Below are 23,726 nucleotides of genomic sequence, written 5' to 3'. Positions count from 1 at the left end.
GCACGGATGGCAACTCCTAGAATACCCTCGAGGCTCGTCGCGTAACGCGAAGTGGTTTTTGCTCGTGGAAAACCGTGAACTTCACGCTTCGCGTTGCGTACATTGCTGGCAAAAAGTCTCGAAACGCTTTTGAATTCTCTGGAGAAACCGATTTTCTTTCTCGAAGTCGGCGTTTCAACTTGACGCTAGCTTTTCGTGGTTAGAGTGTTTTACCTTTTCCGTTAGAATGTATCGCTTTCATGGAGAAAGGGATAGCATTACATTAAAAGAAGTTGGAGATCGCCTTAGGTTCTTGGTATGATTTACTATAGATATTTAGAATATGCTTTACAATATTTATATTTACAACATTCATTGCTGTTTATTAATATTTATTTAAAAAACAGTTATACACTACCCGATCATTGAAAACCGTGCAACTTTGTCTTCTGTCATTTTTGCCTCAAAGATTCCGTAAAAATTCTGGACGAAAGTAATGCAATTACTAATGACACAGTAGTTGTCACGACGATAAACTCTCATTAAAGAAAAGAGCAGAAAAATACGTGAACAGTTCTATAATAATCAATGATAATATTAGACGGTTCCCGTATCAAATTCTGAAAATCGTGTAATCCGATTGCGATTCATCCAACGGAAGCAACTAACATTCCCGAAGTATCGTTTTCGGTGTTCAAAGACGTCCCCTCGCGACCGTGGCGTCTCGAGACTTTGATTTTGAAACGGCTCTCGGCTGCTCCACTTTCCTACGCTGCATTCTGACGCTCGTTACGTGTCACCAGTTGCATAACTTCGCTGCAAACCTGTGCATAAAGATCAACGCTGCAATCTCGGCCTCTCTCTCTCTCTCTCCCTCGTTCTATCCTACGAAGGAAACGAGCGAGAAGAGAGGAAGAAACCGAGAAACCGAACGATCGCTCGTACCGTACGATTTTATGGTCGGTTTATTGTACGAGTATCTAGCATTCGTCCCGGTTTAATGCGCGCGGATCGCGGACGACTCGATCGCGGGATGCGATCCCTGTTCTCCCGTTTTACACGCTACACCCAATTCTGTTTTATCATACTGGATTCGAGTAAAAGAATATACTGTACCCACAGAAGAATAGAGATTGGTTACATACCTAAAAAATCAATAACATAATAGAATGAAAATTCATGTTAGAATGTAGATATTACTGAGCCGATGACTATTACTTTTGTTATAATCTCTAAGCATAATATTCCTTGGCAATTGAGAAAGAACAATAAAATAACAAAGTATAAGTTTAAAAGACGTAGGTTTGTTTGCATGGACTCTAGAATCGCCGATATTGCGATGGTTAAATCAAACCAAATCGTCAAAAAAGAAAATTAATTTCTTTCTAGTTTTCATTGAATGCAGCAAATCTTATAAAAAGAGAAAAATAATTCGTTTTACATCAAAGTCGTATGAAAACAGGATTGAGTGCATTCGGTTTAAACACTACTACGTCTGCCACTTGATGGTTAAGCTAAAGAAAGCTGATCTAATAATAAGTACTCAGTTTGCGTCTTGTTTTATCTCATTATTGATACTAGTTATTCTTGTTAACTGCTATTCTTTGATAAGGTTACACGTAAACGATCGAAATTATAAACGAAACACATAGCGAGAGCTATTCAGTGGCAGACGGGCAATATCCTGAACTCTGGTTCGCGTGATTGAAGCCTGGCCAACCGTCGCGACGTCTCGTAATCGAGTCCCTAATTTTCGGTTAAACCGTGCCGGATCCTAGGAAATTATTTTCAACGACGGAAACGTGTTTCGAAATTGGAAAGGAAACCGTGAACCTCGTGCCACTTCATGAACGAACAGCTTTTAGACGAGTCTCTAGACTTTTAGACTAGCGGGAGTAGGAATGTCCGTTGACAGCCAGCCAAGGTGTCTTAGAAGTCATAACCTAGAAACACCAAGGGGGCTCCTCAAACTCGCCGTGTCGAGAATTTGGAGAAGAAATATTTCTCACATTCCATCTGAATATTTGATTTTATTATATTTATATTTCGTTATATTTCGTTATATTTTATTATATTCATTATATTTATGTTTCGTTATATTTCATTACGTTCATTATATTGAAATATTTCTAGTTGAAAAATACATTTTGTTAAAAATATTTTTATTTGATTTTACTCTATTTAAATGTTGAGTTTTATTATATTTCATTATATTCATTGCATTTAAATATTCTTAGTTGAAGGATAATATTTTATTGTACATATTGTGTTGTATTGTGCTGTACCTTATACGTCCTGCTGTTCATTTCCGTTATCTTGCGTCGCTTTAAATGTAGCAGAATTTTTATGCTTTCGCGAAATTTCCCGGTCGCGACTGCTCGACTTTATTTAATGACACATCAGTTTGTTCCAGGGAGTCATTTTATCTTTGTAGCGAACGGTACGCGGAGAATGAAATTCTCAGAAAGACCCGCACGTATTATACACGATACAGTATGCGCGTATCTTTTCCCTAAATAATTATCTATACTAGGAAATAATATAAACTTCATTCTTATGGAATGACCTAATATTGCTGAATTATCTTGGCAACCAAAATATTACAATATTTTTACCTAAATTCTTTATGTATGAAGCAAAGATCTACGTAAAAAAATTTTTTAAACAATGGACATCCAAAAGGAAGTCGTTAAATTTTCACGAGAATCAATACGAAATTATACAGATAAAAGTTATAAGCGTAAAGTAGTTAACAATGTTAAAAAAGAATGAAAATCCAAAGCAATGTTATCAAATATTCACCAGAATCGAAACAGAATTTTATAGAAGAAAGTTTCAAAATCAGTATCCAATGTAGCTAGTTGCCAACATAAGGGTTAAATCGACGAATTGTAGGGGCGGAAGTGTTAGAATTCACCGGAGAATCATCCGCCAGAGCGGATGAACACCGGAAACCTGATTTGCATCGTTGAGTGTTTGCCGCGTTACACGGTTTCGTCCCTCGAAATCGGCAGATCCGCCGTTTCCTCTCCATGTGACCCGCGCATCGAATGTCGTATTTAATATTAATGCGGGTGCAGCGCAGCCTGTGATCGATCGCAATTAAGCCGTGTACGTGACACGTTGTTCCACGGCCGATCCACCGTAAACCACAGCAGTTAAAAGGCTGAAACGTAAACCACCCCTGGCGAGCTTTATTTATCGTACGCGCGCGCGCGTCCTGTGATTTTCAATAGGCGCGACACGTCCTCGTCGCAACGTGCTCGAAACAACATCGGGATGTATCTGAGCCGTTCATTTGTCAAATTGATTGACTGCACAGAAAGAAATGCAGAAAAATTGAATGAAATTCCATAAACGAAAAAGGGAGGAAGTATTACAAGATTAGAATTTTAGAATGTTTGGAAAGTGGAGTCAGTTATTTTGATCCTTGAGCAATTCGTGTAGTTCTTGTTCTTTCGATTGTGTACCTGATGTATAGTATTCGAGACAATGGTGAAATCGTGGAAACTAAGTAACTCTGCTCGCTGGAAAGATCGTTGGCGTTTAACATATTTAGAATGGGTAACGGGGTACCTCGGATCTTGTACGTGGTTTAAGAAGTAAAAATCTTGTAAATAATACTCACTTCGATGATGTACGTAACTTTCAAAATATTCCTTGGAGTTCAGTATTTAACGTAACTATGATTCCTAATATTAGGCAAATCGCAGCGTATGATATTAAAACTTTAGACCAGTCATAACATAAAACATCAGAAGTTTACTCAGATCATGACTCAAACTATTAGAACTTTGGGCAAATCATAACTGATGTCATCAGAAATTTCACCAAATCCCGACTCGAAATATCCAAAATTCACACAAACAACTAAAAAATATTGAACACAACAGAGAGAAGAAGATCCTCTCATTAAAACCCTAAAGCAAAGCCAATCCACTCAACCATAACAATTATAATATCAATATTCCACATAGAACAACCAAGCAGCTCCAAAAAGAACAAACCGAAAGCGAACAAAAGCAAACAAACACATGAAAAGTACATTATTCCAATACCGTAACCCAAGAGTAACAATCAGATCAGATACACAATTCCCCAGATCATAATCCAAGGAAAAAACTGCTGCGGACTCTCCCTATCTCCGTCGTCCGTTTATTACAAAACATAATTCCGGCGTCGGTAGCCGTGTTCTCCGGCGTGTCCCCTAATAACGGTGAAAGTCGTGTCCCGTAGAACCGTAGAAAGAAAAAAACCTCTGATACCGAGAGTCGGAAATCTAAACACGGTAGCCGAGGATCGATGAACCGAGGAACAAGCGAGCGAGCGAGCTAGCAATCGTTGGTTTCCTCTCGCCTCCTTACCTCATCGCATCCAGCCATTTTTCGTCGGTCCAATATCGGAGGCGTTTCCCGAATTGCGCGCTCCACCGTTTCCTCTCTGTTTCTTTTTGTCGTCTAGTCTCTCTTTTTCTCTCTCTTTCTCTCCTTTTCTCTCATTCTCGTCCGAGGTATATCGGTAATATAGCACGTTCCATAGACCAGTCGGTGCCTGCCTTTATATCCGCGCGTTCCCAGAACTTTGATCGCGTTCTCCTTCCTCCACGAAATTTCTAGACGTCGGGACCTTTTTTTTTCCTACGACCGCAACGGAGGCTGATGGAGCGGGTGCCGAACGAGGTCGGGTTCGAGTCAATTTTCGCGGCGATTGTTCTTCGTAACGGGACATTGTAAATTGTTATTGTAATTTCACAGTATGTAGCTTGATGGACGCGTTACTTTCATGTTTGTCGGATTTTGCGAAATTTATACCGATTCTGTATTGATTTTGACGAGTTCGATGAATTTATAGAGACGTGTATCGTAATTGGTTACTTTTAAACTTCTAGTTTGTATGATCTGAATGGATGTATTAGATTCTGTAGGAATGTCGACGCCAGGGTGTTTCAAACAATTGAGATTCGGAGGATTCAAAATTTTGAAAAAACGTGAGGAATCGTGTGGAAGAGAATGGAAATATGATTGTGAATGCAAGGGTTAATGATCTTCTAGAAGTTGGAAGAAATTTTTCATTCATTGTAAGGGCTTTACTTTGAAAGTAATTATTGGTGATCGCAAAATAGACTTTCATTTCGATCTATGCGCAATGGACCATTGTACAGCACAGGAGTAAAATATCTTGTATAAATTTTGTATTTTTAAAGGACAAATCGATTTCGAAGCCATCACTACTAATTCAAGAATCATGAATTTCGATTCAATTGATTCACTTGAATTTATTAAATTGCATCGATATGTCTTTGAGTGTCGAACAGAAACATCAAATGGATTCTATAAGGATTAATTAAATCTGCTTCATTTCGATTGAGGTAGATTGCGATCAGAAAATTCTCACAAAAAAGACATAAAAGCTATTTGTAAAAATAACTTATGAAAGCAAATGCAAATAAAAACAATTAAATAAGCTTCTGTGCAAAATTCAACACACCACTAAAAACAATTAAAAATATAGATATTTCGCAGTCTCAGTGACATCTGGTCATCTAGCTCGAAATGAACCTATATATAATACAAAGGGAAAGTTAAGAATTTATTGCTAGAGTTGGAATTCGCAATAATCCCTTAACACTTGTTCCGTCACCTGCCTCGCCAGGGGAAGCAACAAATAATTGCCACGTGTTCCCATTCCCCCAGTGTCTCAGCGCGACTAATTTTTTTCGTTTGCCTTTCCGCCAGAAGTTCGCGTAATATTTCACGGCGATTTCTATCGCACCCCAAGCAAGCGACTAGCGTCGCTGGCCTAGGGTGCGAAAGAGAACCGCCAACAATAAATTATCACGCCATTAAGTCATTTATGACGCGGCTATACTTCTCCTCCAGCTCGTATTAGTGCACCTTCCTCTCGTTCGAGGAACGATTTCCCGTTTTATTGCACCTCGAAACCCTTGTCACGAATCACATTGATTCTCAGTCTGTTTCGATTGTTTTTTTTTTTCTTCTGCGATCACCGAGTACAGGGGCTGATTCTCAATTTTTCTTAATACTTCTAAGTAGACAATGGACAAGTTGGTACAGATATTTTTCTATCGACACACCCTGTATTTAGAATTTGATATGTTAGAAGACATTCGTTTCTGATGGACTGTGGATTTTATACAAATTGGGTTTTTGTTTTAGAATAAAGGAAACCTCTGTTTTACGTTTGGAAAACGTTTCTTATGAAATTTAAATTCGATAAAGAAATTTTTATTATAACATATTCAATAATAGTCTGTTAATCGGTATAGAATTTCGTTCAAAATTGATCGACGATCGATAAAAATATTTGAAATTGTTGCAAATGTAATACAGAAAGAAGAAAAACAAAAATTACGCCGATACTTGGAAACATCGATCATAATTTAACCAGATCGATCAAAAGAGTGATCGTTCAATCACTCGACGAGTAGAATGTTAATTTGTATAAGCATCCTCAGTACAATTGTCAAGTATACAGTAGCACAGACCTCTCCATAGAACACAGAGCTAGAAATAGCAGTTCCTTAGAAATAGCAGTAGAAAGTAAAGTTAGAAGTAGAGTCGAACATAGAGTAGCATAGAAAATCTCATCCTCACCCGCAAACCGATAAAACAAAGAATACCACGACGATCGAAACACATCGACCGATCCTCGAAGCGAGAACTTCTTCTCCGGAAGACGCTGTGTGATCGAACAGAAGTCGGCAACCTAGAAAATTCTCCTCAGATCCGAAAGCCGAACGCGCCCGAGGAACAGTCAGCGAAGAAGAAAACGAAGAAACAGAAGAACGAAGCGAGGGAAAGAGGAGAGCATTGTGTGTGATTGATCCGTGAAATTGTACAGTGCGGATTTTCGGTAACAATAATGTTGCCGCCGATTTTGAACAACATTAACAGTGACATACTGACGCTGTACACGAATCCTGGGAACGGTCGGAGCGTGGCCACTCGAGCGACGAGGGGCCGGTACGCGGAAATTGGCGTGAAAAGGTAAACTTTTCCCATTGAAAGCTCATTTTCTATTTTTCTGTCTACCTCTTTGTTTGTGTACGTATGCGTGTAATTATTGTAATTATATATTGTCCTAGAATTGGCTTACGTTTGGAATATTACGTTTGGAAAGTAAGATTATTTCACCTTGCAACTTTCTAGGGTAGATTATAATACAAGTTGAAACTTTCATTGCTAATTACGAGGTAATTCGTCGATTTTTAATTATGTAACGCTTGCCCCAATTTCGCTTTACGCTTTAGAATATTGTCATTTGTCGAATTCTATTATGTCGCCTCATTTCATCATGTTCGTAATTTTTGTAATTTTGTGTTCTTCTTTTTATAGGAAACTTAGTTTTTATCTTATTACCTATATCGTTTCCTATATACTATATTGTTATACATAGTTATTCACAGTTAAGTTCTATTCCTTTCTACTCGTCATTGCAGATTTCGATCAGTCACGATGAAACTGTCTTGTCACTAATTACGACAATGTTACCAAATTCACCATGTAATTATATTAGTGAAGTATGATAATGAAATGTATCAAATACTGCATTACAGTGATTTCGATCGTGGTTCGACACAGTCGAAGACCCACGATTAAAATTGACTACCAGGTCACGCTCGACGGTCGGAACAGGGGATGAAGCGTAAAATCTCTGTCGTTCGAATAATTACGTGTGCGGTGCTGTATGTACGCTGTTAAGGAAAGCAGGAGGACCGATCGCGAGGCCACGAAACCGCGTGTTAATTATTAATCGATACGCGAACCGGTGTGCGTTACACTACGAGTATCGCGTTCCGTTGCAGTTCCCATTCCCGGCACCTGCGTTTATTGATCCCGCCGCCGCCGCCGCCGACGACCATCGTGGACCGAACGCCGGAAATGGAAATTCTCGCGACGACATCGCGCATCCTGCGTTTTTTGCGTTTACATAATTCTCACCTCCCATTCGATTTTTTTTAGTACAATTTTTAACATCTTGGGTGCCTCGGAATTTTAAGCCTTTAACACGTTGACTGACTGAAAATTTTAACAGTTTAATACGTCGACTGTGTGACGGTTTTAATATTTTAACACGTTGACTGCCTCAAAATTCGAATCTTTTAATAGACCGACGATCTGAGAATCTTAATCCTTTAACACGTCGACTGTCTCGGAATTTCAACCCTTTAACGCGTTGACTGTCTCAGAATTTTAGCCCTTTAACACGTTGACTGTCTGAGGATCTTAACCCCTTAACACGTTGATAGCCATGAGAATTTTGTGCGCTTTATTCGATGTTACTTACTCTTTCATAGCAAAGACATCGCAATTTGGCATCGCATTTTCCACGTTATACTAATTCTCGCGTAGTGACGAGTAAGTGAAAAAATTAATCATCTTTTGCTATAAACATTGAAATTTTTCTAAACATTTTTACAAGATACATTTCTTTCATTAGAATAAAGGAAAAAAATAGCAATAGTTTGATTTATTGCATAAAACAATATTTCTACATCCAACGGAAATAAAATGACGTTCCAGTATTTATGTCGGACGTACCGTAGATCGTACATGGTTCACCGTGCCGCGAATCTGTGTTTCAATCTGCCGTTAAGTAATTCAGCAACGAAATCCGCGTAGAATTTCGAAGTTCGAGGAGAATTTTCCTTGCGGTAAACTTTCTACCGAGCGGTTAGACTGAAATTTCAATGGTGAAGATGTTCGTGTTCGAAAAGTTTAAGGAAGTTATACCTCACTCCTTGATGCAGTAATTCAATTTACAATCGTCGCTAATTTTACTTACAAAAACATTTCTTCAGTTCAAACAGTTCTACCAAAACTCTCGAATAAGGATTCAATTTTCTTAATAATACCGTCTGTACATTTAATAAATTCCTTGATTATGTAAAATCATGGACAAAAAATACAAAATATGAAACACAGACATTAATTTTACCGGAAAGTGTTGTTTACGAATTAAAAGGAAATAATATACTTTCGATTTACACTCATTAATATTTACCAGGCATAATTTCCATCGTTACTATTCATCTCTTCCACTGTGGATATGGTAATCCGTGAATTCCATTTCGGTAAAACGACTCGTCACTGGAAACATGAGATATCATTATCGGTTTGAAATGTTCGGTAAACTTGATACTTACCCATTGAAATTCAATCGGGATTCTGCTTGCAAACGGACAAAAACCGATTCTTGAAAACGATTCGCGGAAAAACACGTTGAATTTTATTTTCGTGAAGGGAACCACCCCTAATTGGTATCCACTCGAGGAGAGTCCTATTACTACACGCTGAGGCCACGAACCCTCGGACGAGAAATGCTCGTTGGAACGAGAGAGACAGAGAGGGAGAAAAAACGGTGAATGGATAAAAAAAAGGGAAAAAAGGAAATAATGAATCTCGTCCCGGGTCTATTCGCAGAGGCCCAAAGCGGATTACGGCTAAGAGGCTTACGTAAGAATAAACCGAAGGGCTTCGCGCGGTCGGCCACTTTGCTATCATATTTCATATTAACCGCTGATTAAAATCGATTTCCCCGCCGGTGACAGTTCATTCGTCGTGCTTCTTCTGCCGGTTTTGCGGTTCGATCGATGCGCTGGTGGATGCACCCGCCGGCTCGAGAACTGAAGGAACGTCTCTATTCGATGCATCGTTGGCTCGTAGTGACGATTATAATGTCTTTGTGTAGTAGCTTGTTTATATTTATAGTGAGTTGTATGGGTATTGTATGTGATAAATTAATGGAGAATTAATTTGAAGTAAAATTTGTAAATTACAGTGACGATTTTATAGTTTTAGTGTTTGAAATCAGGTGACTGGGAGAGTCGCCTCTCGAGTGCAAAGAGTTAATGAGAAATTAACTTAAAGCAAAATTAGTAAATTAATGGTAAATTAATTTAATGTAAAGTTAGTAAATTATAAGAAAGTATAGTAAATTAATCTAAAGTACAATTAATGAATTATAGTGAATGTATAAATTCACTAGTAAATTATATAAATATTATAATTGTAAATTACACAATCACATATTTATATTGTTATATAACAATTTATTTATGATTAGTCGAGCACACGTTCGCACAAAATCGGAAGCTGGCAATTTTACATATTTCAACGATTCATTTAATTCTAAAGAACGTAATTTTAATTTATCATTCTAACTTTCACGCGAAATGTTTACTTGAATTTCTTCTAAACAACGTTTTACACAAACAACAAATGAATATAAACGCATTACGCTATCTTCACGCTCACTACATTACTCCGAAAACCGTTAAATTCGTCTTGAGGACAACTATCGCACCCCGTCCACAAATTTCCACAAACAACCCACCTTCGGTCTCCCTCTCACACCATCCCACATCCGCGAGACGCTCGCCCTGGCTCGATTTAAACTGCCGCTCACCCCATAAATATCCCTAGTTCCTGAACCAGTGTCGGTCAGCGCGATCCCACGCGTGGAATTAAATTCACCAGGAAGCCCTAAAGAAGACCCCGTCGCACTAAAGAAAGGGGCGAGTGCATAAAGAACGCGAAGAAAGTACAAAGGGGAAGCAAAAAAATCGACGAAACACGATTATCACGGGACCACGTGAGCGACATGCTTTACGTATGCTCCTCGAAAACCGTCCGGAAAGGACCAGCGAAGAAAATTTCTTTTCGTTCCAGGATAGCTAAGTAAAAATCAGAACAATGGGTCCACGTGACGAATGACAGAACCAAATGCCCTTTGAAAGACAGATTTAGGAGGCTAAGGACCTATACACGTTGAAACCTGCAGCGATGCAGACACACCGCTGCAACTGACAGTTTTGTGTCTTCGACAGTTTCATGATACATGTTGCACTCAAACAAAAAGTGAAAAGGCTCAAACCTATCGCTCCCAGCGATGCCTGCAGATTTTAACGTGTATAGGGGCCTTTAAAATCTTGCTACCCCCTAGCAGACGAAACAATGTTACCAATGTTTCTTGAATAACATTAGCGAGAAGGCGTACGCAGCGGACAGCAGGTCCACCTTGTGAAGTTACCTTTCTTTTACGACTCATTTTTCATGGCTCTAAGAGATAACATGGCCGAGGCACTCGAGTACTGCCGGCAGGCCGACGCCTGGTCCACCGTTGCAATGCGTTCTGGACAGAATGCAGTATGTGATGGTGATTAGCCGTTGAACGATTCCATATAAAGATGACACTTTTTGGGAAATAGGCTCAATAAATAAACGTATCCATATTCTAGGAAGCTCACACGTGAACGTAGATTTTTTGAAACTTTTCCTGTGCACAGCATGTGGAGCAAACACTGAACACCCATGTATACATAACCTATCAAGCTTTGTGCAGGTATAAGGACACTGTCTATGGATTCTAGGTAACAACTGGGGAAGACAAGAAAAAAGGAAAATAGGCTAGGTTTTATCTAACTCACGTGGAGCGCAGCCTCTGCACCACTGAGCCGAGTTTAGCGCTGTAAAACTGAGCTCAGAGCATCGAATCTCAAGCCTTGAGCTCTGAAAGCTGAAATCTTCGACACTTGGGTTTTTAAGCTCCAAGACTCGAGCCGTCTGTTAGTATATTAACCCTTTTCACTCGAGAGCTGACTTTCGGTCACCAATTGATTTTATACTGTAAGATTATGGAGTTTGATATTTAATACTAAACTTTGCATAAGGCGTCAACACGTGGAATATTGAAATAAAATAGTTTTATTTGTTAATTCGTGCGTGTTCATTTCACAACACTTCGTCTATATCTGATCAGGAATTGTTGAGAACAACACTGAAGCCTAGGAAATTTGAAATGCCACAGAGATTGAACTTTGAAATTTTCAACGCCGTGTTAATATAGCAACAGGCGGCTCAGGTATCCGATTGTTTTCGAGCATAAGGACTCAAGCGTTGAAGACTCTCGAGACTCACTTCGAGCTCTCAAAGCTACAAAAATGACTCTTGAAGCTTCGAAAATTCAGTCTTTAATATCAAGCTTCAGAGCTTCGAAGATTCATTCAGCCTTTAAGTTTAAACTTTGGAACTTCGAAGACAGCCTTTACGGTTAAGATTTAAAGCTTTGAAGACACTGAAGTCTCAGCGCATCTGTGCTTTGAACTGAAGCACAATTCCCGTTACACCAACTGTGGCAACGAATATCAAATTTTATAATTTCGTTGTGTCGAATCAAATTGCTTCTGTTACTTATTCTACGATTTCTTTCATCTATACTTCATGAAACTACTTTATCGTCTTGCAGGAACATAATAAACGACCCCTAACTGTAACAAGAATATTTTACTCGACTCGCCGATATACTGCGTTAGTAACCTATCGGGAAAGGGCACGCCAGCACCCAATGGGAGATCAGTCCCACGTGTTCACGAATCTGCGCGGACAATTACGATACACGTAGAAAAGGAAACGTTCGAATCTGTTAAACACATGCTCTGAATTTTCCTCGCAGATGTTCCCGAAGGTTACGAGGGTAAGGGACAACACCCTCAGCCTCGAGGGAGACGGACGGACAGAAAGGGCGGTGGAATTAATTGAGCTGTTCGTAGGCTGGACTTGTCTAACTTTGTTCTCTTAATAATTTTAAACCTTAAAGGCGAAGCGTTTAAATAACGTGATAACATAATTTTGGTAGTTTCTTTGGCTTTTGTTTTGTGAAAGTTAAACACTTCGGTAAAAGAATGATTCGATTAACGTGTTGTTCAATAACTACTTGTTGATGTGTTAGAAACAATTCAAGAATTCGCTGCGAAGGACAGTTTAGCTGATAGGAAAGAATGATAAACCATTTTTTGCGTTAATTATTATATATATATCGAAAGTGGAAAAAATGCTGAAAAATATTGATAAGTGACTCTGCGATTAAAAGTAATTGCGAATATAAGAGAAGATAAGTCAAGTTTGACGAAGGACAACGAAAAGCTCATCCCCTATTGGCAAATATAATCTCAATGAAGATTTCTACTTAATTAAAAAGTTAAATTTTAATTACTTCGATTAGAATAACTTCAATTCTATATTTTAATATTTCATGTCTAATAACGTCGCACCAACTGTGACACTGAATGTCAAATTTTATAATCTTGTCATGTCAAATCAAATAGCTACTGTTACTCGTTTTATAATTTCTTTCATCTGTACTTGATGAAACTATTTGATCGTTAATCATTTATGTAAAAAAGAAAAGAATTCAACACCTATTTTGCATCTACATTTACTCTAAATATTAACAATCAATATTGAAAAACTGATGTTCAATGTATATTCAAACAATCTAAATAACATTGAAATTTACCGAATTCACTTGAAAATTTTCATCGCGAATCTATTATAGGGCAAGAGGTTAATTATTCCAGACGCGATAAAAACATTCCACGTTCTTCCTCCTGTCTCTCTACCAAAGACAGCCAGCCGTCGTTTCCTCTTTCCTTTTTCCGCAACGAAAGACGCGCAAAACGCGGAAAAACGGTAACGAGGTTGCCTAACGGTCGCGTGGCCACGCGTGTGAGCGCATCTAAGTCGAAGAACCTCGAATGGCACGAAAGGGCTCGCTTAAATTCCACTTACGGCCCTCCGCTCTCCTTCGCTGCGCGGCAGCCCTTTGACAGGGACACGTTTATTTGCATTCGCGCTTTTCCGCGCGCTCCCCCTTCGAGGAGGAGTAGGCTGGAGCCTTCCGAAAGGGATTATTGGAATTTTCCGACCTTCCCGCGGGGTAATTTGTAATTTTGCGAGCCCACGCGAGTGGCGCACGGATTTGTGCTGGAAATTGACCCTGGATTAGCGAGCTTCTTTACCATTTTTCAGCAGTTTTTCTTTCTTATGAGGCTATTTATGGTAATTCTGATCTGCTTTTTAAGCCATCTGGTCTCAGCAATTAGCCAGGATTCTGTGGTATGAATTTTAGTAAAATTTAATTTATTTATACATAGCTTAGTATGTAGAAAAAGGAAAAATAACGTGCCATCGTTAATTTCTTCTTTTATTATTCTGTCATCGAATCGTATATTATTTGAACCATTAGTGCATGTAGAATCTGATGATGGTGTGCGAGGAAACGGTGTGTATACAAACACTAATGCTGCGAGTGAATTAATAATATAAATTTTAATTATATAATTAAAATGATTATTATATTACTTATTGTTAAGAATTCTAACAGTACATCTTTGAAAATGTATCTTTCAAATTTCTCACTTTTTAAATGATTTTGATTGATTGCAAAACAAGGGACCTGAAATTAGTCATTTTAATTGGTGTAGTAGGTCTAGCGCTGAACGGATTGCAACCTTCAACAAAGATAATGTCGTGTGTACGTTAGAAATGTTGACAATGCAATCGGCGTGAGTAGAAGTGACGAAAGATGAGCATCGACCTCGGCGCGCTGCAATTTCCGTGCAACATGCACACAGCTGCATAGATATATCACGGTATGATTCATTGAGCCGCGATGGGACTCTGAATGCTTGTGTTTGCACTTCCGACTAAACGCGTTACCCAGAAGCCCCGGCCAGTTTTAGTCACTTCGTGGGAATCCTGGAATTATCGAACTAGCCCCGTCAAACTTTGGCCAGACGAGTAATTCTGAAAAATTGGAGGGTTCCCAAAATATTCTTTTTATCAAGTACTAACTTCGCGGTAATTGCGAAAGGATTATCAATATAAGGTTGACCTGATTACATTATTTGGACTACAAATTTTTTAATTTTCCGTTTATACCAAAATTTAATTTTTATTCAGACTCCGATTTTGTAACATCCTGCTGTAACAGTTTTTGTAAATGCTTTCTCTAAGATAAAATTCATTAGAATATTTATAGACACAGATCAATTAATCATACGGTTCAGATCGCTGTAACATTTCACATGTCTGCGTGACGCAACGAATTCTTTAGTTCTGAATGAAAACCGGGAAACCTTTTGTCTCGGAATTAATCATCCCCCGTCAGCTTGATCGATAATTAGCGTATAAATTCGTCTATCTTATCGTTGACCGGCGCGTGCTACTTATCATTTCTCCTACTCCCGAAACGTGATAAAAATGATGTTGGTAACATAGTATTCTCTCGTTAGTATTCCAAATTATCATACTTGAAGCACAAAATATTACTAAACGATTAATTCATTTTCAGAAGAATAATGTATTCTTCATACTTTCCATTTCGTTTAAACATCTTTGCCAATCCAAACTCGTTTATTCAATAATAATCCTGAAATTACAAGCAATAATGAATAATCTCATGGGCTTTTTAGAATCAGAAAAAATAAAATATACTTCAACTGTGCCATCCTATGATCCCCTAGAAAGTCTTGTCTGTCTAATCTAGGAGGCTAATGCACTACTTCATCACATCCCCCGCGTCTGACATATTTTCAAAATACCTTTTCCAATCCAAAATCTTTGATCCAATAGTAATCTCAATATAATAAAAACAACAACATCTGATTTCACGAACCTTTCAGAACGCGAAAAAATATATTCTTCACATGTTCGATCCAGCGATCCTCTAAGAGCCAGCCCCCACCTCCCTAGTCGTTCCAGGGGGTTAATGCACTACCGGCAGCAGAAATTGATTATGTTCCCGCGGAATAGAAGAATCGTGTGCGGTGCGCGTAACAATGAACGGTACTCGATGAAATCAAGGGGGTGCCTCGGAAAGGGTCGCGTTAATGCCACTTACGACCCTGTCGAGTTGACATCGACCGCCGGCGTTCGCCCTAATGCGAACTCCGTCGAGTGGTTACGCGCGCGGACACGCGGGCGCATGTGCGCTCGCTTTTTCTCTTGCTCTGGGAAAATCGCCTAACCGAGAAGGTGGCCAGCGTGTCCTTTGATAAAGGACAACTGCATTTTGTCTAGGAATAATTTCGAACGACGAGCAAAATCAGAAGAAAGGGAACGATTCCTCGAAAGGAGTAAACAGTCACGTACCGGTTGCACGAGAGTTGGCACTTGGATATCATTAGTTTCTATGTGTGGTAGTTCTATTTTAAAAAATAATAATTTGCTATTCGTCGATACGATGGCACGTAATTAATCGAAATTGTAAACAAAATACACGGCGAGTTACCTCTTTTGCTGCTATGATATCCCGCGTGCCAGCTTTGCTGCAACGGACGGTACATCAAACGACTGTTTAATTGCTTCGGAGCACGAAACCGTGGGAGAACATTGCGAGACTCGATTGTCAGACCACCAAGGACTCTTATGTAATCGTGTGAAAAGAATTCTTGGCGAGAAGTGTTCTGTAAATAAGCCACAATAATCCGTTTCGCGTTTTATGCCGGAGATTTCGCGCGTCCGTTGCTCGCGCGAGATCGTTCGAGAAATTGAGTGGCAGAGGGAAGAAGATACTATCATAGTTTTTGTATAAGTATTTGTTAATCTTTGATAGTTCGTTGGCATTTGCGACTACTTCGCATGGAAACTACTGGCCCTGTCAAAGTGACGGGTTTCAGGTTTCTTATTTCGTAATTAGTGATATCTTGAAAGTATTGACTATTCGAAATGATTTTAAAAATTCGCGTTAGATACGGTAATGAATGTATGAAGCAATCGAAACAAATCTGTTGTTACAATTTTTATAAGAATTACATATTAATGACGTTAAACACTCGGTTGTTCTAGTATTAATGAACTTAATTTCATTAATGCAGACTGAATATAGGCTAATTACAACGACTAAGTAACAGATAGAATCATTAACTGTTATTTATCTAGAAAATAGAATCAACAGAGAACTGCCTGAGGAAGAATGTAAACTGATCGATCAACCGAATTCCCGAGTCTAGTCATCAAGTGATCGAGCAATATTTACTTTTATAAATACATTTCTTTTATTACTAGCCAATGATATTTAATAATAGTTCGTTTAAAATAAATTCTCGAGTAATCGAACATCATAAATCTTCCTTGGAGCTAGATAAATAGGTATCCTCCGAGAGGACCAACCGAATTTTTGGCTCCAGCGACGTCGAAGGAAAAGAGAATAGTTTGCCATGGTACCGAGGCGTGTCGCGGCAGAATGCTTCCTCGGCCTCGTCCCGCGAGTAAATCGAGGAAACCGCGCGAAACACGATACGCCACTTTCGGTCTAATGTTACGAGACACGAGGCCGGGAGGACCGTTTAATCCTGCGGCGGCGATCGCCTCGCTTACTTTCCCTTTCATTTTCCGCGCTCCGATAATCACTGGGAACTGTGACACCAACGGTCGCTGGGAAAACGTCGGGAAGAATCCACCCCAGAACGAAAATCGAGCGGCCGCTGTCTGGCTCAGTGGTTCTCTATTGCCTCTGACCTCTTTTTACGGTAGTGGCTAGTTGAACTGGCGAATAGTAATTTAGTTAATGGCTGAGAATAGTTGAGGAGAGATTAGTGATGATTTTAGATCTATTAATTATTCAGAGAACGTGCAAAATATTTTTCGAAGCACTATTCAGATTTTCAATTCTTATTTTTGCTTTACTAGCAGTTAATAGTGATCGCTATTAATAAGTATTGTGATTTACTATAAACTGTTCATTCATCTCCTTTAAATATTTATTCAATCAGAAGGTAGATTACCTTGTCTCACGTTGCTCTGATTCTCCTCTATGATCCATATTCACAATAATTACTCCTTTCAATTTCTCTTCTATATACTCAATACAGCTCCTTATAATGATCAACGAATAACACCACAATTGCATTACTGTATTTCAATACCTTCCCCCTTATCGATTCAAGCCACTCCAACTTTGTTGTGTCATGCTACATACAAACATTTTCAATGGAAAATCCGGTAAAAGGTTAACAGACAAGGCGCAGCGAGGTGTATCGCCGCGCAGCTTTAAATAAAATTATCCCCGCCCTTCGAACGTGACATTTTCGCAACGAGAAAGGATAATAATATCAAAGCGAGCTCCGAAAATCGAAGGATTCCTGGTTTCGCGAGAGGGGGAGCCCATTTCCACCCTGGAAATGGAGTCTCCTCGAAATCCTCTGGGGAGCTCGAGATATATCCGCCTTCCGTGATGAATATCGACTCGCTTCGCCTTGGCGGTCCTTTGAATCGTCGCGAGTTCCGTTTTGTCCTGGGACAAAGTCCTGGCACCGTCAAAGACGGCTGAAGGAACGACGGGATATTGTAGGCCGCTTTGATAACGGGTCAAGTACAAAGGCGACGTTTGTACGACGCCCGGTATGTACCAAGCCTCCAGGAATCGATTAATTTCACTGTGAGACCCGGTCGCGACAGAGAGGCTGACCAGGGAGTCAATTAAGAAGGATTGTTTACTGAACCAGGGAATAACGGACGTTGCGGATCGTGTTGAAATCTAAGACGAATCCCTTGTTGATCGAGGAGTTGTATTGGGTATAATGATATGTTTGTGGGATTGTGTCTTGTTAGCATTTGCGACTTGGGGTTTGTTGGTGTATTGAACGTGGGATATGTAGCAGAGGCTTTTGAAGTCTGGCAATTAGGAAATGTTTGTTAGAAATTGCGTTGTTTCCGTCGCGGAGAAAGTTGGGAGGAATTGTTTATTTCTGCGTCTTCGATATTGGTATAAGAGTATTTCGAAACTCAACATTTCAAATTTCAAATATTAAGTTTTAAATTTCAAATTCCAAATTTCTCTGAAATTCAATACATATTTTCTAACGCCTTTGCGTCTTCCCCAGAAACTCAGAAAAATTGCATAACTAAATCCACTATGATCTTAACCTTTTGCACTCGGGAAGTAACTCTCAGTCGCCATTCGCTTGAACGCAGCAAAATGATAAAATGAAAAATTGAATATAAGATTTTAAATAAGGTATGAACACATGCGACGTAGAAATAAAGCAAGTCTGCCCCATGATTTATGCAAGATGCTTCTTTATGCAAGTTGAAAATATTACTGTTAATATTTCCTGAGGAAATAATGAATGTAATGAAAAATATTGTCGAGTGCAAAGGGTTAAAGCTCAAATTCTTCCCTTTAGAATATCCTCATAAAAAGCTTACCGCGAGTTTCCGTTATCAAATTATTGAACTTTGAATAGTAACATTAAACAACAAAAGCTTCCATAAGACCGTGCATAATTCTCATGGAATTTTCGGATACGTTGAGTTCCGCTGCGAGTGAAATGGCTTACGTACAACTTTTCATCCTCACCCCCCAGTCCCAAGGTTCTAGCTGTCCGGGACGACAGAAGAGGAAAAATGAATTCCTCGTTGTTCCGCGGGCCCTCAGGAGAGAGGATAAAGCCGACGAGCCAGCCCGACGACAAATAGACGACACCCGTCGTGGAAAACAGAACGATCTGGACGGGGCTCATTTCCAATCGATCACGAACCGTTATCCGGTCGCGTCGAGACCGTTCCTCGGCGACGAGCTAGAGGATAATGACAGAAATGCATCCGCCACCCTCTATCCTATCCCGCTCTTCAACTGGGAAACTATTTCTGAGTAGAAATCCGATTCTCGATTTCACGACGCGCCGCGCCGGATACACAACACGCCAATTCCGTCCAGGAAAATCGAGTTTCTCTCCGGTCGATCGAGAATCGTTGATTTTTATCGCTTCCCCTCTTTCTACAATATCTCCCGAAGAGTCCAAGATAGAAACAATGGCCGTACGAATTGAATCGTTCGAAAAATGTCGACGTTTTCGGTCCGACTCCCAATAATTCAAGTACATAAGAGCACATTTTCAAATTGATTTACACAGAAAAGCAAAAGCATTTTGATCTTTTACTATAAAATCAGTATGCCTATGTTTTGTTTTATCTCATAGATTATTTTACCAAAGCTTCCTGAAAGAAACTTCTTCGTTTCAACGATTCTTCGAGAAACAATGCTACAACACAAACGTGTCCTATTGAACAATTGCGATACGAAAGAATATGAGTTGCTGAGAGTTAATTAGAATACGAACAGTAGTATCTTACGTTATCTTTTAACAACATTAAAAGTCTGAGGAACATTATTAAAGGAAGAATTTGTTGATTATCCAATTACTGTTGATAAAGTCGAAAAAAGCTTAACCCTTTGCACTCGAAAGTTTTCCACTTAAAATATTCAATACTTTCCAGTTACTTGTAGACAATATCCTTTAAAACTAATTTATTAAGAAATCACAGATAAATTAGGGAACAAAGCTATTTTCGATATTTCACGTATTCATACAGTATACAAAAGTTAATGATAAATACAAAAGTTTACAATTTCACTGTATCAAATCATCTGACGACTGGGAGTCGCCTCTCGAACGAAAAGGGTTAAAGTGTTCATGTTGAACATAAATAAGAGGCGACCACTCGACGAGTCAATGGAACAACAACCGATTGTAAAAATTCCTACATGTTATTTTCCGACAACAGTGACGTCAGTTGATTGAAGGTTTTTATAGCGTTGATTCGTCGCGATTAAATTCGAGCCGGCGGACAGGAAATCGCGGCGCAACGGCAATTTCCGCAAGGATTCTCTGTGGAATGTTTCGCGCGGAAGCCCAATATGCGCTGTGACGTCACGCAGACTGAAAAGGGCGAACGACTCCACCTTTGATCACCGACCGTTCGTCGGTGGGGGGGGGGGGATTCCGCAATTATGTACCCTTTAATTACTATATTTGCCCGTCGCGTTTCGACCGGCCAATTTCGTGAGTGGAATACCGTTCGTTCGCAATGTTTCCGAGTTTATTAAAAGCGGTCGTTCATCGTGCCACGCGGTCCTCCAGGAAAAATATTGGCCAACCAGAAAAGGATACCCTTGAATCTTGTTCATTTGTATTAATCGAAATCTGTGATTTATTCTGAGTATTTGAACGAAGAGCTTTTGTTACTGCGAATGGAATAGTTACAATTGTAATAGCAACAATTTTTTATTTATAGGTCAAAGGGAACAAAGGTAATATTAGTCTTGAACTTTGTCTAATTTTATTATTAAGGTAATTAAGTTATCTTCATTCGATAGGTGTAAAGAAACGAAGTTTGGTAAAATTGAATGTAACAGGTTTCAGTCTTTTTGGGACAATATGGTCGTGAAGGTGATTATCTTAATGAATAAAACATTTTTTTTCTTTTATGAAGATTTTTTCACGTGATTACCTGATAATAAAAACGATCGAAGATATTCTCGTTCGGAGCTGCGCCCTTATGGATTCTCCCTTGAGTTTCATTAAGGTTCTCCTGCTTAATTGAAATCGATTAATCTGGAATGAAAATGAAATTTTTCGAATACTCAAGGGGTAGAAGCACTCTAGGAGGATCTCTCCGTTGTTAAGGGATAGACAGGGGTTGGATTTCAGTCATGAATTTTGAAAAAGATTAAATTTCAAGCCACTTAATTTCTATCAACATCCAGGGTATTCGCTAGATGAAAGACAAGCGTTAACTGTATATGACCTACCGGGTGCCTTGAAAAGTTATAAAAGGAGCTGACATCTGGCAATTTATACTAATTCGTAGGATTAGTATAAATTGTAATATAAACAAATTTGTAGTGGTTGCAATATTAGTCATGGAGGAGTGATGAATAACTATAGATGCTTTTCCAAGTTGAGCAGCTATTAGTTGGTGACCTGAACTTTTCAAGATGGGTGGCCAATAAAGAGTTTGCCCAATATGTGTCACAAATAGAAAAATCACAGTTGTTACATTATTATTTATACTCATAACACAAACACGAATTAAAAGTTGCAAGATTGATTAAAAAAAAAAACATTCATTAATCTCTCCATGTTAATATTCCTAATACAACAAAAGTGTTAATAAAAAAGAAATATAATTCATCTGGAATAAAAATATGATTAAAAGAAAACATTCCCAAGAAATACAATAGTAAAGTTTAGAAATTAATAAGATTTATTCAAGTAAAAGTATACATTAAATTGAAATGATTTACTGAATGAAACCAATAAAAACAAAAGTTCAAGATTGATGATGTCCACATTCACAATGGATATTTCAATATTACAAGATTCGTTGTTCGAGTAATGTAGAATAAGCATCCCTACATTTCGAAACGATAAGAAGTATAAGAAAATCTGAATTTCCAATAAAGAAAAGGGATTTGATATTAAAGCTGTGATAAAAGTATTTATGAATCGTCGCGCTTCCCATTGTTTGGCCACACCCCGTAGACCACCCCGGCACTCAGCGATTCGTGGGCGGACAATATAACGGGTGACGTCAGCGGCACGGTCGAAACAGAGCGTGGTGGAGGTGCTCTTAGCAAACTGTCGCGTGTTACATCGAGTCGGAGTAACTTAAGCCTACTTTGCTGCTCCCATCGTGTAACCTAAGAGTCGCTCTTCGGCTTCGGTTTCGCTCGCCGTAGAAACCGGAGAGGCTTGTGCACGGGAGTCGCGCGCACACTTTGCCTACCTTCGGAGGAACCCTTTTCCTTCCTTCCTCCTCCTCCCTCTGCTGCAGTCGTCTTTCACGTTCCTTCCTGATCTTCTTCCGTTTACCTGCCGGAGACACTCGCCCGACCACTTTCGCGTCTAAACATCTCCGGATCTGCTTTCCGTCTGTTCTAGCTTTCATAATGAGTACACCGTACATATGTACGTCTATCTAGTTTCTCCGTTTTCTAAAGAAATTTCTCTTTATGAAATTGTTTCGTTCGATTTCAGTTGCGTGCTGAAATATAGATTACAGAGAAACCGCGTGAAATTCCATTGTATTTTATTTCAACGTTTCCTGGATTTCTCATATTTTATCCATTTCCTTTTGTATATTTCAATAACTTACTATTCATTTGTTTCAATGACTTCATCGTAAAAGTGTTTCTGTATATTCTGGAGATGTACAATCGAACAAGCATACAAAATTCTCTACTCGTAACTTCATTAACTTCCTAGGCCAATTACATTTTAAAACACCATCAAGAAACGACCTCACCAACCAAGAATACCACTTTAATCCATAAACAAGCGATGCAACGAGCATTAACCGGAGCCATTTTCCTCGAGAAACAACGCCTCTTTCCACGTCGCTTCATCGTTTGTCGGATCTAGGAAGAAGAGGCGAGGAAGCATCCTATTACTCTTAATGGAGCGAAGTGCTCTCTCCTTGGAAGATGTTTGTTTCCTCCAAAACGCGCGATGAGTTCCGACAGACTATCCCCGACACGGAAGTGTCTGGACTCCTAGATACATAGGCAATTTTTGGAAACAATTTGCTGCTGCTTCCCCAACCGTCTTACGAGCGAGAATTTTTGGAAATATTCAGAGCTTCAGCAGAAGAAACTAAATTATGTATCAAAATCTTACACTAACACTAGATCTACTAAATGAATCAAACTGTCTCATTCTTTATTTCTTCGTTTACAGTTACTAGAAAGGTACGCATACTTCTTGGAGAAATTATTAAAGAAACTGTTTTAATAATGCCTAAACTGAAATATAAGTTAACTGAAGTTTTAACAAATGCATACTGTAACTTCAACCTCGTTCTCATTTTCTTAGCATTAATTCTTTTTCATTTTTCTCGAGTTAGCCGCATTCCTATTTTATCGATACTCAATTTTCTCAAATTTGAATATCAGGATAGTGTAAGAAAATTATTATTAGACTATGCGCTCCCACTTATTCGGTAGAATTTCCAATTTTCAGATAAACTGAAAACCGCAGCAATGTTTTGTACGTGTTCTCCGTCTTCTTCCGAATTCCTAGTGTTATTCTCACCGTTCCATGGTTCCCAGTCGCTCTTATTTCCGCGTCGGTTTGTTTTCTTCGTCGCGGAAACGCGTTTCGT

General features: G+C 39.0%; 1 protein-coding gene across 13 annotated transcripts in view; it reads left to right on the top strand.

The window, feature by feature from the left end:
- spri (Src homology 2 domain-containing protein sprint) overlaps nucleotides 1–23,726 on the top strand; it is a 310,137-nt gene that overhangs the window by 235,863 nt on the left and 50,548 nt on the right. For 5 of the 13 annotated variants that reach the window (XM_076365606.1, XM_031984964.2, XM_031984971.2 and 2 more), the window contains exon 2: nucleotides 6,724–6,986. The exons of the other annotated variants lie outside the window; for them this stretch is intronic. In XM_076365606.1, coding sequence (XP_076221721.1) covers nucleotides 6,862–6,986 — 125 coding nt within the window. In that variant the 5' untranslated portion in view covers nucleotides 6,724–6,861. The remainder of the gene's footprint in view (nucleotides 1–6,723; nucleotides 6,987–23,726) is intronic. 13 annotated transcript variants of the gene reach the window in all.

The sequence above is a fragment of the Nomia melanderi genome, chromosome 3, assembly GCF_051020985.1.
Source record: "Nomia melanderi isolate GNS246 chromosome 3, iyNomMela1, whole genome shotgun sequence".
NCBI lineage: Eukaryota > Metazoa > Arthropoda > Insecta > Hymenoptera > Halictidae > Nomia > Nomia melanderi.
The sequence above is the reverse complement of the archived record's forward strand: the minus strand, read 5'-3'. Positions and strand labels throughout refer to the sequence as shown.